Source organism: Salvelinus alpinus, chromosome 5 (genome assembly GCF_045679555.1).
Source record: "Salvelinus alpinus chromosome 5, SLU_Salpinus.1, whole genome shotgun sequence".
Taxonomy (NCBI): Eukaryota; Metazoa; Chordata; class Actinopteri; order Salmoniformes; family Salmonidae; genus Salvelinus; species Salvelinus alpinus.
In genome coordinates this window covers 11,044,263-11,061,762 of record NC_092090.1, presented here as the reverse complement: position 1 = coordinate 11,061,762, position 17,500 = coordinate 11,044,263, and the positions used below count along the sequence as shown (strand labels likewise).

The 17,500-nt window shown below is 43.4% G+C and overlaps 1 protein-coding gene across 2 annotated transcripts in view; it reads left to right on the top strand.

Annotated features, from left to right (window-relative positions):
- The window catches only part of pde8a (phosphodiesterase 8A), a 151,231-nt gene that overhangs the window by 125,351 nt on the left and 8,380 nt on the right, over positions 1–17,500 (top strand). For both annotated transcript variants that reach the window (XM_071400566.1, XM_071400565.1), the window contains exons 15-20: positions 2,632–2,680; positions 2,827–2,959; positions 6,473–6,671; positions 11,303–11,520; positions 12,027–12,159; positions 14,576–14,740. In XM_071400566.1, coding sequence (XP_071256667.1) covers positions 2,632–2,680; positions 2,827–2,959; positions 6,473–6,671; positions 11,303–11,520; positions 12,027–12,159; positions 14,576–14,740 — 897 coding nt within the window. The remainder of the gene's footprint in view (positions 1–2,631; positions 2,681–2,826; positions 2,960–6,472; positions 6,672–11,302; positions 11,521–12,026; positions 12,160–14,575; positions 14,741–17,500) is intronic.

Here is a 17,500-nt window from a genome sequence, read left to right as displayed (position 1 = left end):
CTCTCTTTCAATTCAATTCAATTCAAGGGGCTTTATTGGCATGGGAAACATGTGTTAACATTGCCAAAGCAAGTGAGGTAGATATTATACAAAAGTGAAATAAACAATACAAATTAACAGTAAACATTACACATACAGAAGTTTCAAAACAATAAAGACATTACAAATGTTATATTATATATATACAGTGTTGTAACAATGTACAAATGGTTAAAGCACACAAGTTAAAATAAATAAGCATAAATATGGGTTGTATTTACAATGGTGTTTGTTCTTCACTGGTTGCCCTTTTCTTGTGGCAACAGGTCACAAATCTTGCTGCTGTGATGGCACACTGTGGAATTTCTCCCAGTAGATATGGGAGTTTATCAAAATTGGATTTGTTTTCAAATTCTTTGTGGATCTGTGTAATCTGAGGGAAATATGTCTCTCTAATATGGTCATACATTGGGCAGGAGGTTAGGAAGTGCAGCTCAGTTTCCACCTCATTTTGTGGGCAGTGTGCACATAGCCTGTCTTCTCTTGAGAGCCATGTCTGCCTACGGCGGCCTTTCTCAATAGCAAGGCTATGCTCACTGAGTCTGTACATAGTCAAAGCTTTCCTTAAGTTTGGGTCAGTCACAGTGGTCAGGTATTCTGCCACTGTGTACTCTCTGTTTAGGGCCAAATAGCATTCTAGTTTGCTCTGTTTTTTTGTTAATTCTTTCCAATGTGTCAAGTAATTATCTTTTTGTTTTCTCATGATTTGGTTGGGTCTAATTGTGCTGTTGTCCTGGGGCTCTGTGGGGTGTGTTTGTGTTTGTGAACAGAGCCCTAGGACCAGCTTGCTTAGGGGACTCTTCTCCAGGTTCATCTCTCTGTAGGTGATGGCTTTGTTATGGAAGGTTTGGGAATCGCTTCCTTTTAGGTGGTTGTAGAATTTAACGGCTCTTTTCTGGATTTTGATAATTAGTGGGTATCGGCCTAATTCTGCTCTGCGTGCATTATTTGGTGTTCTACGTTGTACACGGAGGATATTTTTGCAGAATTCTGCATGCAGAGTCTCAATTTGGTGTTTGTCCCATTTTGTGAAATCTTGGTTGGTGAGCGGACCCCAGACCTCACAACCATAAAGGGCAATGGGCTCTATGACTGATTCAAGTATTTTTAGCCAGATCCTAATTGGTATGTTGAAATTTATGTTCCTTTTGATGGCATAGAATGCCCTTCTTGCCTTGTCTCTCAGATCGTTCACAGCTCTGTGGAAGCTACCTGTGGTGCTGATGTTTAGGCCGAGGTATGTATAGTTTTTTGTGTGCTCTAGGGCAACGGCGTCTAGATGGAATTTGTGGTCCTGGCGACTGGACCTTTTTTGGAACACCATTATTTTGGTCTTACTGAGATTTACTGTCAGGGCCCAGGTCTGACAGAATCTGTGCAGAAGATCTAGGTGCTGCTGTAGGCCCTCCTTGGTTGGTGACAGAAGCACCAGATCATCAGCAAACAGTAGACATTTGACTTCGGATTCTAGTAGGGTGAGACCGGGTGCTGCAGACTGTTCTAGTGCCCGCGCCAATTCGTTGATATATATGTTGAAGAGGGTGGGGCTTAAGCTGCATCCCTGTCTCACCCCACGACCCTGTGTGAAGAAATGTGTGTGTTTTTTGCCAATTTTAACCGCACACTTGTTGTTTGTGTACATGGATTTTATAATGTCGTATGTTTTACCCCCAACACCACTTTCCATCAATTTGTATAGCAGACCCTCATGCCAAATTGAGTCGAAGGCTTTTTTGAAATCAACAAAGCATGAGAAGACTTTGCCTTTGTTTTGGTTTGTTTGGTTGTCAATTAGGGTGTGTAGGGTGAATACATGGTCTGTTGTACGGTAATTTGGTAAAAAGCCAATTTGACATTTGCTCAGTACATTGTTTTCATTGAGGAAATGTACGAGTCTGCTGTTAATGATAATGCAGAGGATTTTCCCAAGGTTACTGTTGACGCATATTCCACGGTAGTTATTGGGGTCAAATTTGTCTCCACTTTTGTGGATTGGGGTGATCAGTCCTTGGTTCCAAATATTGGGGAAGATGCCAGAGCTAAGGACGATGTTAAAGAGTTTTAGTATAGCCAATTGGAATTTGTTCCATTTGTTAATTCCATTAATTCCATTTGTTCTTTCTCTGTCTCTCTGTCTCTGTCTCTGTCTCTCTCTCTCTCTCTCTCTCTCTCTCTCTCTCTCTCTCCCTCTCTCTCCTCTCTCTCTCTCTGTCTCTCTCTCTCTCTCCCTCTCTCTCCTCTCTCTCTCTCTGTCTCTCTCTCTCTCTCTCTCTCTCTCTCTCTCTCTCTCTCTCTCTCTCTCTCTCTCTCTCTCTCTCTCTCTCTCTCTCTCTCTCTCTCTCTCTCTCTCTCTCTCTCTCTCTCTCTCTCTCTCTCTCTCTCTCTCTCTCTCTCCTCTCTCTCTCTCTCTCTCTCTCTCTCCCTCTCTCTCTCTCTCTCTCTCTCTCTCTCTCTCTGTCTCTCTCTCTCTCTCTCTCCCTCTCTCCCCACTCTCTCTCTCTCTCTCTCTCTCTCTCTCTCTCTCTCTCTCTGTCTCTTTCTCTCTCTCTCTCTCTCTCTCTCTCTCTCTCTCTCTATCTTACTCTGTCACAGGATGGCTTGCGCAGATTATCAGGAAACGAGTACATCTTTGCTGTGAAGCGTACGTACAGTATTGCTCTCCTGGCATAGTGATGAAGATGATGATTACGATAATGATGTTGATCACGTAAAGCGCCATTTTGATTTGTCTCTCTCTCCCCCCACATATCTCCCCCTCTCCTTATCCCCGCACCCTCCCCCTCTCAGAGCCCCACCTCCCAAGTCACCTAGCCATGCCCCTGTCGTTGAATGACATCCCTCCTCACGTTGCCCAGACAATGGAGAATGAAGACTCCTGGGACTTTGACATCTTCAACCTAGAGACTGCCTGTCTGAAACGGTGAGCGGAGGTTATAACACTGTAATAACATTTTAACCTGGCGACTGCCTGTCTGAAACGGCGAGGGGATGTTATAACACTGTAATAACATTTTAACCTTGAGACTGCCTGTCTGAAACGGCGAGGGGATGTTATAACACTGTAATAACATTTTAACCTGGAGACTGCCTGTCTGAAACGGTGAGGGGAGGTTATAACACTGTAATAACATTTTAACCTGGAGACTGCCTGTCTGAAACGGCGAGGGGAGGTTATAACACTGTAATAACATTTTAACCTTTTAACCTTGAGACTGCCTGTCTGAAACGGTGAGGGGAGGTTATAACACTGTAATAACGCTCTAATGTTGTAATAACATTTTAACCTTGAGACTGCCTGTCTAAAACGGCGAGGGGAGGTTATAACACTGTTATAATGCTGTAGTAACACTTTTATAAATATTCACTTCAGCCAGCTTTATCAAAACAACTGAGGAAAACGGGATCCCAGAAGGTGGAATCAAAAGCAATGAGTCCGATCATAAAGACTTTCTCATTCATCTCTACTGTGGTTTAGTTTAGAGAGGTCCAGAGCCACAGAAATACAGAGACAATTCTACAAATCTGTTTCAGTACTGTACACAGGCTGTAAAGCTAATGCGTGCGTCCTAAATGGGACCATATTCCCTATATAGTGCACTACTTTAGACCAGAGGCATATGGGTGATTCCTCACGAAACCAGGACAAAAAAAACACCATGATTTAGGGGATTTTCACTCCCATTTGATCTATTTAGTTCCTATGTATCTATGTATCTAAAAGCATATTTGAGAAATAATGAATTGAAGTTGGAATATTTGTGACATTGTTTGTCTTTACCCAGGCCTCCTTTAAGACTCCTTTATGTTTCATCTATAGGTGCTACAAAGAAAACATCGGCGTCATGTGAAACTTTACCGCTTGCTCTGTAATATGATTAGTATTTAGATTTTTTTTTAAATTAAAAATCTTACATGAATTTATGAATATTGAAAAATATAAACATGAATATGTTTTTAATTTGCCAAATGTTTCAATATATTGTTGAAGATAATAATACTCTATGGGCATATCAAGAGTTCCAACGTGGAATCTCTACTAGTTTTAAAGTTATGGCCCATTTTATACATAGAAATTGGCATAGTAGGCAATGTAACCAATCACAGCCCTCTTTTTACTTGTACCATTGCACATCCTGCAAATCACCCACAGAGGGCGACCATTTTGAATCCATTTTCACATTCACTCTGTTGGTAATGCTTACAAATCATCTCTGAAGGTAGCAGAGATCCCACTCTAGAACTTTGATATGCCTGTAGAGTATATTATGTTCTTGTTCAACAATATATTGAAACATTTATCAAATAAAAAAATGGTATATTTACAATATTCATGTTTATATTTTTTTAGTATTCATAAGTTGCTGAAATCAAAATACTACTCATATTAAAGAACAAGCGGTAAAGATGTATATAACACTAATTTTTGTTTTGTAGCAACTACAGATGAAACATTATGGAGTTTTAAAGCAGGCCTGTATAAGGCCAAAATTTCACAAATATTAAAACATCAATTAATTATTTCTCAATTATGCTTTAAAGAGATTCTCCTGTCATCTCAAATGCAAGGGGCTGAAGCTCATTGGTTGGAACTCGAATTGCTAGGGGGCTGGCCCACGTGGGGGGAAATGTAGGGAAAATGGCGCAATACAGCTTGTAGGGGCTGTCTTGTTCGACTTCTTTACAGCTTTTGACATTATTGATCTACTGCTGGAAAAACGTATGTGTTATGGCTTTACAGCCACTGCTATAATGTGGATAAAGAGTTACCTGTCTAACAGAACACAGAGGGTGTTCTTTAATGGAAGCCTCTCCAACATAATCCAGGTAGAAGCAGGAATTCCCCAGGGTAGCAATTTAGGCCCCTTGATTTTTTCAATCTTTACTAACGACATGCCACTTTGAGTAAGGCCAGTGTGTCTATGTATGCGGATGACTCAACACTGTACACGTCAGCTACCACAGCGACTGCAACACTTAACAAAGAGCTGCAGTTAGTTTCAGAATGGGTAGCAAGGAATAAGTTTGTCCTAAATATTTCTAAAACTAAAAGCATTGTATTTGGGACAAATCATTCACTAAACCTCAACTACATCTCGTAATGAATAATGTGGAAATTGAGAAAGTTGAGGTGACTACACTTCTTGGAGTAACCCTGGATTGTAAACTGTCCTGGTCAAAACATATTGATACAACAGTAACTAAGATGGGGAGAAATCTGTCCATAATAAAGCGCTACTCTGCCTTCTTAACAACACTATCAACAAGGCAGGTCCTACAGGCCCTGGTTTTGTCTCACCTGGACTACTGTTCAGTCGTGTGGTCAGGTGCCACAAAGAGGGACTTTGGAAATTACAATTGGCTCAGAACAGGGCAGCACAGCTGGCCCTTAAAAGTACCCAGAGAGCTAACATTAATAATATGCATGTCAATCTCTCATGACTCAAAGTGGAAGAGAGACTGACTTCATCATTACTTGTTTTTGTAAGAGGTGTTAACATGCTGAATGTACCGAGCTGTCTGTTTAAATGACTAGCACACAGCTCAGACACCCACGCATACCCCACAAGACATGCCACCAGAGGTCTCTTCACAGTCCTCAAGTCCAGAACAGACTATGGGAGGTGCACAGTACTACATAGAGCCATGACTACATGGAACTCTATTCCACATCAGGTTACTGATGCAGCAGTAGAATCAGATTTTAAAAAACAGGTAAAAATACACCTTATGGAACAGCAGGGACTGTGAAGAGACAGACACAAAGGCACAGACACATGAATACAAAACACACATGATAACATACACACTATACACACAAGTACACATGGATATGTGGTAGTGGACTATGGGCCTGAAGGCACACACATTGTGTGTTGTGAATTCTGTAATGAATATATTGTAATGTTTTTTAAATTGTATAACTGCCTTAATTCTGCCGGACCCCGGGAAGAGTAATGGGGATCCATAATAAATACAAATGTAGCTAAAAGAAGCAGTCGTTTTCATCTATGGATTTTGTGGCTAATTGAGGAAAAACGAATTCTGCTCATAGATTATGTATGTATGAACTACACATCGACACATCCAGCCCAAAGAGGGAGGTTTAAAAAATACTTTCTTAGTCGCCAAATGACCTGAACATGTCTTTAAGATGCAAATATCAAATATATGTCAACAATCCTTCCTTCAAAGGGCCATTCTATGGATTACATTACGGGAAAATCCCCCAAATCATGTTTTTTGGGATCACCCATATGGGTCCTGGTGAAAAATAGTGCACTATAATTTACCTGTTGAGTGTCAGAGGGATTGGATTGGGAAGCTGGGTTATGGCAGAAGAGATGAGGTTACACTGTACTTAACTCTGTGGTATTGAACTCCTCCATTCTGTTAGCCCTAACCTTCATGCTGTCTGGTAATTCTCTCCTCCCAGGCCTCTGACCTATCTGGGCCTGAAGATCTTCTCTCGGTTCGGGGTGTGTGAGTTCCTGAGCTGTCCCGAGGCCACTCTCCGCTCCTGGCTGCAGGGGATCGAGGCTAACTACCACTCCACCAACTCCTACCACAACTCCTCACATGCTGCCGATGTCCTGCACGCCACCGCATACTTCCTCTGCAAGGAGAGGGTCAAGGTAAGATGGCCGTCCAAGATGGCCGCCACTGGGTCAGACAGTTTTGTCTTGTTTTGACTTGTTTGTTTTTGTCTTGTTTGTTTTGTCTTGTTTGTTTTGTTTGTATGTTTGTTTACCCCGTCATTTATACAGGTAAATCTGGATGACCTGTTCAGAGACAGCAGAAGTAAAACATTTGTAACAAACACGCATTGAAATTAAATAAGCACACAGCAATGAGTCAATCCTGGGCTGACATTCCTCCAATCACAAGCATGGCTTAATCCAAGTCCTAATTAGAGTTGCAGAATGCCGGTAGCTTCCCCAAAATGTCCAAGTTTTCCAGAAATTCCAGTTAGAAGATTCCTGGAATCAGCCCTCCCCACTGGGCAAAAACTGGTTGAATAAATGGTGATTCCACCTCATTTCAACAACAAAAATGTAATGTGATGATATTGAATTAACGTTGAAAACTGTTTGGATTTACAAAAGGTCATCAACCTTTAATCAAATTATTTAAAAAATTAAAAAAATGTTAACCCAACTTGCAACCTAAATCCATTGTGACATTTTTTGTTGATTTCACGTTGAAATCACATTAATTGACAACTCAACCAAATGTCAATCAAAACTAGACGTTGAACTGCTGTCTGTGCACAGTGGGAAGTCATAATGTCACGCCCTGACCTTAGAGAGCCTTTTTATTTCTCTATTTGGTTAGGTCAGGGTGTGATTTGGGTGGGCATTCTATGTTTTCTATTTCTTTGTTTTTGACCGAGTGTGGTTCCCAATCAGAGGCAGCTGTGTATCGTTGTCTCTGATTGGGAATCATACTTAGGCAGCCTTTTTTCCCACCTAATGTTGTGGGTAATTATTATTTTCTGTGTGTGTGGGCGCCACGGTTGCGTCACGTTCGGTTTCTGTTTACCTGTTCTTTTTGTGAAGGTTTCACTTCGATTAAAGATGTGGAATTACATGCTGCACCTTGGCTCATCTATGACAGGGAGTTTGAAGACCGTGAACGTCACACATAATCCTAAAGTCTTTGACTCCTTTACTCTCTAACATGGAACTACATGTCACTAGAGTCATCTAGACTAATCATGTTAGGAGTGTGTGTGTCTGGACCTGTGTGTGTGTGTGTAGTGCACTGGGCCTTTACTAGTTCTGTATTAGAGGACCGATATAGATGTCTTCAACGCGGACCCCCTCATAAATTCAGCACCCCTACCCCCAAATTACTTCCCGTGGCTATGTGCGTGCATACCTGGCGGTGTGTTTGTGTCCGTGCGTGTGCGTGCATACCTGGCGGTGTGTTTGTGTCTACGTTTGCTTGTGTGTGTCTGTCTCTGGTCAAAGAGCCATTGTTTGACCCAGACAGTATATGTTGTTCCACTAACTGCTGATGAGGACTTCTCTACACTAACTAACTCTACAGTGAAAACACTCCTCTTCTGTCTCTGATGAGGACTGCTCTACACTAACTAACTCTACAGTGAAAACACTCCTCTTCTGTCTCTGATGAGGACTGCTCTACACGAACTAACTCTACAGTGAAAACACTCCTCTTCTGTCTCTGATGAGGACTGCTCTACACTAACTAACTCTACAGTGAAAACACTCCTCTTCTGTCTCTGATGAGGACTGCTCTACACTAACTAACTCTACAGTGAAAACACTCCTCTTCTGTCTCTGATGAGGACTGCTCTACACTAACTAACTCTACAGTGAAAACACTCCTCTTCTGTCTCTGATGAGGACTGCTCTACACTAACTAACTCTACAGTGAAAACACTCCTCTTCTGTCTCTGATGAGGACTGCTCTACACTAACTAACTCTACAGTGAAAACACTCCTCTTCTGTCTCTGATGAGGACTGCTCTACACTAACTAACTCTACAGTGAAAACACTCCTCTTCTGTCTCTGATGAGGACTGCTCTACACTAACTAACTCTACAGTGAAAACACTCCTCTTCTGTCTCTGATGAGGACTGCTCTACACTAACTAACTCTACAGTGAAAACACTCCTCTTCTGTCTCTGATGAGGACTGCTCTACACTAACTAACTCTACAGTGAAAACACTCCTCTTCTGTCTCTGATGAGGACTGCTCTACACTAACTAACTCTACAGTGAAAACACTCCTCTTCTGTCTCTGATGAGGACTGCTCTACACGAACTAACTCTACAGTGAAAACACTCCTCTTCTGTCTCTGATGAGGACTGCTCTACACTAACTAACTCTACAGTGAAAACACTCCTCTTCTGTCTCTGATGAGGACTGCTCTACACTAACTAACTCTACAGTGAAAACACTCCTCTTCTGTCTCTGATGAGGACTGCTCTACACTAACTAACTCTACAGTGAAAACACTCCTCTTCTGTCTCTGATGAGGACTGCTCTACACTAACTAACTCTACAGTGAAAACACTCCTCTTCTGTCTCTGATGAGGACTGCTCTACACTAACTAACTCTACAGTGAAAACACTCCTCTTCTGTCTCTGATGAGGACTGCTCTACACTAACTAACTCTACAGTGAAAACACTCCTCTTCTGTCTCTGATGAGGACTGCTCTACACTAACTAACTCTACAGTGAAAACACTCCTCTTCTGTCTCTGATGAGGACTGCTCTACACTAACTAACTCTACAGTGAAAACACTCCTCTTCTGTCTCTGATGAGGACTGCTCTACACTAACTAACTCTACAGTGAAAACACTCCTCTTCTGTCTCTGATGAGGACTGCTCTACACTAACTAACTCTACACTGCTGTTCTCTAACTAAACTGATTATTAAACCTTCTATTCCTGACCACACCAAAGTCATCTATCATTGGCTTAGCCCTGCCGACCAGTGGTTAGCCCACCTTTGACCTCACACCAGGGTAAACTAACCAATCAGAGACAGAGGCTGTGGCTCGGGTTAGCCCTCTGTCACAAACAGGCTTTCCTGCAAGGGAACCTCCCAGCTGCCAAAACAACTTAATTTCAACTAACTTTGCCCGCTGGGGTTATGTGGAGTGGTGCAAATAGGACATACTACATGACACAACACAAATACATGATTAAGAAAGCCCTTAAAACAACATGACACAACACAAATACATGTTTAGGAAATCCCCTAAAACAACATGACACAACACAAATACATGATTAATAAAGCCCCTAAAACAACATGACACAACACAAATACATGATTAAGAAAGCCCCTAAAACAACATGACACAACACAAATACATGATTAAGAAAGCCCTTAAAACAACATGACACAACACAAATACATGATTAAGAAAGCCCCTAAAACAACATGACACAACACAAATACATGATTAAGAAAGCCCTTAAAACAACATGACACAACACAAATACATGATTAAGAAAGCCCCTAAAACAACATGACACAACACAAATACATGAGTAAGAAAGCCCCTAAGACATTCAAAGCAGCCTATTCAATCAGTGATTCAGGTAGTAAGATCACGTCACTAGCAACACCAAGGTCGGGGGTTCAGGTAGTAAGATCACGTCACTAGCAACACCAAGGTCATGGTTCAGGTAGTAAGATCACGTCACTAGCAACACCAAGGTCGGGGGTTCGGTTAGTAAGATCACGTCACTAGCAACACCAAGGTCAGGGGGTTCAGGTAGTAAGATCACGTCACTAGCAACACCAAGGATAGTGATTCAGGTAGTAAGATCACTTCACTAGCAACACCAAGGTCAGTGATTCAGGTAGTAAGATCACGTCACTAGCAACACCAAGGTCAGTGATTCAGGTAGTAAGATCACGTCACTAGCAACACCAAGGTCAGGGGGTTCAGGTAGTAAGATCACTTCACTAGCAACACCAAGGTCAGTGATTCAGGTAGTAAGATCACGTCACTAGCAACACCAAGGTCGGGGGTTCAGGTAGTAAGATCACGTCACTAGCAACACCAAGGTCGGGGGTTCAGGTAGTAATATCACGTCACTAGCAACACCAAGGTCATGGGTTCAGGTAGTAAGATCACGTCACTAGCAACACCAAGGTCAGGGGGTTCAGGTAGTAATATCACGTCACTAGCAACACCAAGGATAGTGATTCAGGTAGTAAGATCACGTCACTAGCAACACCAAGGTCATGGGTTCAGGTAGTAAGATCACGTCACTAGCAACACCAAGGTCATGGGTTCAGGTAGTAAGATCACGTCACTAGCAACACCAAGGTCAGGGGGTTCAGGTAGTAATATCACGTCACTAGCAACACCAAGGTCAGGGGGTTCAGGTAGTAAGATCACGTCACTAGCAACACCAAGGTCATGGGTTCAGGTAGTAAGATCACGTCACTAGCAACACCAAGGTCAGGGGGTTCAGGTAGTAAGATCACGTCACTAGCAACACCAAGGTCAGGGGGTTCAGGTAGTAAGATCACGTCACTAGCAACACCAAGGTCGTGGGTTTCAGTTGCTGCAGGGTTCACATACTAAAAATGATAATGGTAACGGTAATTTCGTGGTTTAAATAATATGAATATAATTGATAGGGCAGCAGGTAGCCTGGTCGTTAGATCATTGGGCCTGTAACCAAACGGTCGCTAGTTGGAATCCTGTCGCTAACTGCTCCATTAATATTAACTATGAAGAAAACACTCCTCTTCTTTCCCGAACAGCAAAGTCTGGAGCAGATCGATGAGGTGGCGGCTCTGATAGCAGCCACGGTACACGACGTGGATCACCCGGGACGCACCAACAGCTTCCTGTGTAACGCGGGAAGTGAGCTGGCCATCTTGTACAACGACACGGCCGTGCTAGAGAGCCACCACGCTGCCCTTGCCTTCCAGATCACCACACGGGACGACAAGTGTAACATCTTCAAGAACATGGAGAGGTACGGCTGTCTGTGGCTTTTCTGGGAGGCTGTTTGGTCTGTCTGTCTGTCCGTGTGTGTCTGTCTGTCCGTGTGTGTGTGTGAGAGAGACAGTGAGGCAGGGCAGTCATGTGATTTGAGTCCCAGAGCAGTGTGTCTCATGCAATGCTCTCCCTCGGATGGGGGAAGGTACACAATCACTCCATTCATTCCTCTCCTCTGTCACTACAGTCAGGAGGCTAGAACTGTCCTGAGGGGCTTTCAGCACATTTATTTACCAATGTTTTTTGTGTAAACATGTCTCTCTCTGTGTTCTTCCCCCTTCTCCCTACCCCCCCTTCCTCTGTCCTCCACTGCTTCTTTCTCTCTCTCTCTCTGTTCTTCTCTCTTTTTCTCCCTCTCTCCCCCCTCCCTCTCACTGTCTCTCTCTCTCTCCTCCCCTCCCTCTCTCTCACTCTCTCTCTCTGTTCTTCTCTTTCTCCTCCCCCCTCTCTCTCTCTCCTCCCCCCCTCGCTGTCTCTGTGTAGGAATGAGTACCGTACCCTGCGTCAGGCCATCATAGACATGGTGCTCGCCACAGAGATGACAAAACACTTTGAGCACGTCAACAAGTTCGTCAACAGCATCAACAAGCCCCTGGCAGCGCTGGAGGAGAGCGGGGTGAGATGAAGGACAGAACAAGAAAGGAGAAAAGAGGGGATGAAAATGAACAATAAAGTCCAGGTTACATAGGCTCTGTGGTTAAACATGATGGCAGCAGGAACCTGTTCATGGCTTGGATCAGAGTATTGCAGCCAATACAGTATGTGTAGCTGTGTCCGGTCACGGAACAATCTAGAAAATACAAAACGGTCTGTTTTAGATATCATTCTGCATCACGCTTACTCTAAAAATAGCCAACAGTTAGCTAACAGCATGCAGGTTAGAAAGAGGAGAGTTGAAGGGAGTCATTGTCTAGCCTGTGTGGCCTAACGTAGCCTTATAACCTAGCCTTATAACGTAGCCTAGCCTAGCCTTCCAGCTAAAAGTTAGCCAACTGTGATGCCGGTTGAAGGGAGTTAGTGTAGCCTCCTGGCCTAGCTTCCTAATGTAGCCTTCCATGCATTGTAGCCTGCTAGCATAGCATAGCCTAGCATCCTAGTGTAGCCTGCTAGCATAGCATAGGCTAGTTTACTAGTGTAGCCTGCTAGCGTAGCCTCCTGGCCTCGTAGTTTAGCCTGCTAGCATAGCCTAGCCTCCTAGTGTAGCCTGCTAGCGTAGCCTAGCCTAGAGTAGCCACCTGGCCACAGACAGATTAGCGTGGAGAGAGAATCTTACGGTCTGGTTCCATCTTTCTCACGGTGGTGTGGAATGCACAGCACAGCCATTCTCCTCTATCACACAGGCCCTTTTAAGGAATAGCATAGGAGGTTATTCTGCAATCTAACTATAACTCTGACTAACAGTTAGCAATCAAACTACAGTACCAGTCAAAAGATTGGACACACCTACTCATTCAAGGGTTTTTCTTTATTTTTACTATTTTCTACATTGTAGAATAATAGTGAAGACATCAACACTATGAAATAACACATATGGAATCATGTAGTAACCAAAAAAAGTGTTAAACAAATCAAAATAGATTTGAGATTTTAGATTCTTTAAAGTAGCCACCCTTTGCCTTGATGACATCTTTGCACACTCTTGGGATTCTCTCAACCAGCTTTCTTAAACATGTATCTTCTGTATACCTCCCCTACCTTGTCACAACACAACTGATTGTCTCAAACGCATGAATAAGTAAAGAAATTCCACAAATTAACTTTTAACAAGGAACACGTGTTAATAAAGTCAGGGCAGTCATGGTCCAGGGCAGTCATGGTGACTACCTCACGAAGCTGGTTGAGAGAATCCCAAGAGTGTGCAAAGCTGTCATCAAGGCAAAGGGTGGCTACTTTGAAGAATCTCAAATATAAAATATATTTTGATTTGTTTAACGCTTTTTGGTTACTACATGATTCCATATGTGTTATTTCATAGTTTTGATGTCTTCACTATTCTTCTACAATGTAGAACATAGTAAAAATAAAGAAAAACCCTTGAATGAGTAGGTGTGTCCAAACTTTTGACTAGTACTGTAACTCTAATACAGTTAGCAATCAAACTAACTCTGTCTAACAAAGTTAGCAATCAAACTAACTCTGTCTAACACAGTTAGCAATCAAACTAAAACACTGTCTAATACAGTTAGCAATCAAACTAACTCTGTCTAACACAGTTAGCAATCAAACTAAAACACTGTCTAATACAGTTAGCAATCATACTAACTCTGTCTAACACAGTTAGCAATCAAACTAACTCTGTCTAACACAGTTAGCAATCAAACTAACTTTGTCTAACACAGTTAGCAATCAAACTAACTCTGTCTAACACAGTTAGCAATCAAACTAACCCTGTCTAACACAGTTAGCAATCAAACTAACCCTGTCTAATACAGTTAGCAATCAAACTAACACTGTCTAACACAGTTAGCAATCAAACTAACACTGTCTAACACAGTTAGCAATCAAACTAACACTGTCTAACACAGTTAGCAATCAAACTAACCCTGTCTAACACAGTTAGCAATCAAACTAACCCTGTCTAACACAGTTAGCAATCAAACTAACTCTGTCTAATACAGTTAGCAATCATACTAACTCTGTCTAACACAGTTAGCAATCAAACTAACTCTGTCTAACACAGTTAGCAATCAAACTAACTCTGTCTAACACAGTTAGCAATCAAACTAACACTGTCTAACACAGTTAGCAATCAAACTAACACTGTCTAACACAGTTAGCAATCAAACTAACACTGTCTAACACAGTTAGCAATCAAACTAACCCTGTCTAACACAGTTAGCAATCAAACTAACCCTGTCTAACACAGTTAGCAATCAAACTAACCCTGTCTAACACAGTTAGCAATCAAACTAACCCTGTCTAACACAGTTAGCAATCAAACTAACTCTGTCTAACACTGTGTGCTAACGTTGTGTGTGTGTGTGTGTGCGTGTGCGTGTGTGTGTTCGTGCGTGCGTGCGACCTCTCCTTAGGGAATCGGCGACGAGGAGTCTGTCAAAGGCATCCTAACGTCCCCGGACAACCGGATCCTTGTCAAGCGCATGCTGATCAAGTGTGCCGACATCTCCAATCCGTGCCGACCGCTGGAGCTGTGTATAGAATGGGCCGGACGCATCTCGGAAGAATACTTTGCACAGGTACAGGACAGTGGTGAGAGGAGAGATGGGTAGAGACACATGATGCTGCTGTGTGGAACACTAATAGATACAGTAGAACAGAGCACCTTCGGGGATTCAGCAGTTGGCTGATGTGGAATGTGAAACACACAGCATACTGGAGCAGCAGAAACACAGCATACTGGAGCAGCAGAAACACACAGCATACTGGAGCAGCAGAAACACACAGCATACTGGAGCAGCAGTTGGCTGATGTGGAATGTCAAACACACAGCATACTGGAGCAGCAGTTAGCTGATGTGGAATGTGAAACACACAGCATACTGGAGCAGCAGTTAGCTGATGTGGAATGTGAAACACACAGCATACTGGAGCAGCAGTTGGCTGATGTGGAATGTCAAACACACAGCATACTGGAGCAGCAGTTAGCTGATGTGGAATGTGAAACACACAGCATACTGGAGCAGCAGTTAGCTGATGTGGAATGTGAAACACACAGCATACTGGAGCAGCAGTTAGCTGATGTGGAATGTGAAACACACAGTATACTGGAGCAGCAGTTGGCTGATGTGGAATGTGAAACACACAGCATACTGGAGCAGCAGTTGGCTGATGTGGAATGTGAAACACACAGCATACTGGAGCAGCAGTTAGCTGATGTGGAATGTGAAACACACAGCATACTGGAGCAGCAGTTGGCTGATGTGGAATGTGAAACACACAGCATACTGGAGCAGCAGTTAGCTGATGTGGAATGTGAAACACACAGCATACTGGAGCAGCAGTTGGCTGATGTGGAATGTGAAACACACAGCATACTGGAGCAGCAGTTGGCTGATGTGGAATGTGAAACACACAGCATACTGGAGCAGCAGTTAGCTGATGTGGAATGTGAAACACACAGCATACTGGAGCAGCAGTTAGCTGATGTGGAATGTGAAACACACAGCATACTGGAGCAGCAGTTGGCTGATGTGGAATGTGAAACACACAGCATACTGGAGCAGCAGTTGGCTGATGTGGAATGTGAAACACACAGCATACTGGAGCAGCAGTTAGCTGATGTGGAATGTGAAACACACAGCATACTGGAGCAGCAGTTAGCTGATGTGGAATGTGAAACACACAGCATACTGGAGCAGCAGTTGGCTGATGTGGAAGGTGAAACACACAGCATACTGGAGCAGCAGTTAGCTGATGTGGAATGTGAAACACACAGCATACTGGAGCAGCAGTTAGCTGATGTGGAATGTGAAACACACAGCATACTGGAGCAGCAGTTAGCTGATGTGGAATGTGAAACACACAGCATACTGGAGCAGCAGTTGGCTGATGTGGAATGTGAAACACACAGCATACTGGAGCAGCAGTTAGCTGATGTGGAATGTGAAACACACAGCATACTGGAGCAGCAGTTAGCTGATGTGGAATGTGAAACACACAGCATACTGGAGCAGCAGTTGGCTGATGTGGAATGTGAAACACACAGCATACTGGAGCAGCAGTTGGCTGATGTGGAATGTGAAACACACAGCATACTGGAGCAGCAGTTGGCTGATGTGGAATGTGAAACACACAGCATACTGGAGCAGCAGTTAGCTGATGTGGAATGTGAAACACACAGCATACTGGAGCAGCAGTTAGCTGATGTGGAATGTGAAACACACAGCATACTGGAGCAGCAGTTAGCTGATGTGGAATGTGAAACACACAGTATACTGGAGCAGCAGTTGGCTGATGTGGAATGTGAAACACACAGCATACTGGAGCAGCAGTTGGCTGATGTGGAATGTGAAACACACAGCATACTGGAGCAGCAGTTAGCTGATGTGGAATGTGAAACACACAGCATACTGGAGCAGCAGTTAGCTGATGTGGAATGTGAAACACACAGCATACTGGAGCAGCAGTTAGCTGATGTGGAATGTGAAACACACAGCATACTGGAGCAGCAGTTAGCTGATGTGGAATGTGAAACACACAGCATACTGGAGCAGCAGTTAGCTGATGTGGAATGTGAAACACACAGCATACTGGAGCAGCAGTTAGCTGATGTGGAATGTGAAACACACAGCATACTGGAGCAGCAGTTAGCTGATGTGGAATGTGAAACACACAGCATACTGGAGCAGCAGTTGGCTGATGTGGAATGTGAAACACACAGCATACTGGAGCAGCAGTTGGCTGATGTGGAATGTGAAACACACAGCATACTGGAGCAGCAGTTAGCTGATGTGGAATGTGAAACACACAGCATACTGGAGCAGCAGTTAGCTGATGTGGAATGTGAAACACACAGCATACTGGAGCAGCAGTTAGCTGATGTGGAATGTGAAACACACAGCATACTGGAGCAGCAGTTAGCTGATGTGGAATGTGAAACACACAGCATACTGGAGCAGCAGTTAGCTGATGTGGAATGTGAAACACACAGCATACTGGAGCAGCAGTTGGCTGATGTGGAATGTGAAACACACAGCATACTGGAGCAGCAGTTGGCTGATGTGGAATGTGAAACACACAGCATACTGGAGCAGCAGTTAGCTGATGTGGAATGTGAAACACACAGCATACTGGAGCAGCAGTTAGCTGATGTGGAATGTGAAACACACAGCATACTGGAGCAGCAGTTAGCTGATGTGGAATGTGAAACACACAGCATACTGGAGCAGCAGTTAGCTGATGTGGAATGTGAAACACACAGCATACTGGAGCAGCAGTTAGCTGATGTGGAATGTGAAACACACAGCATACTGGAGCAGCAGTTAGCTGATGTGGAAT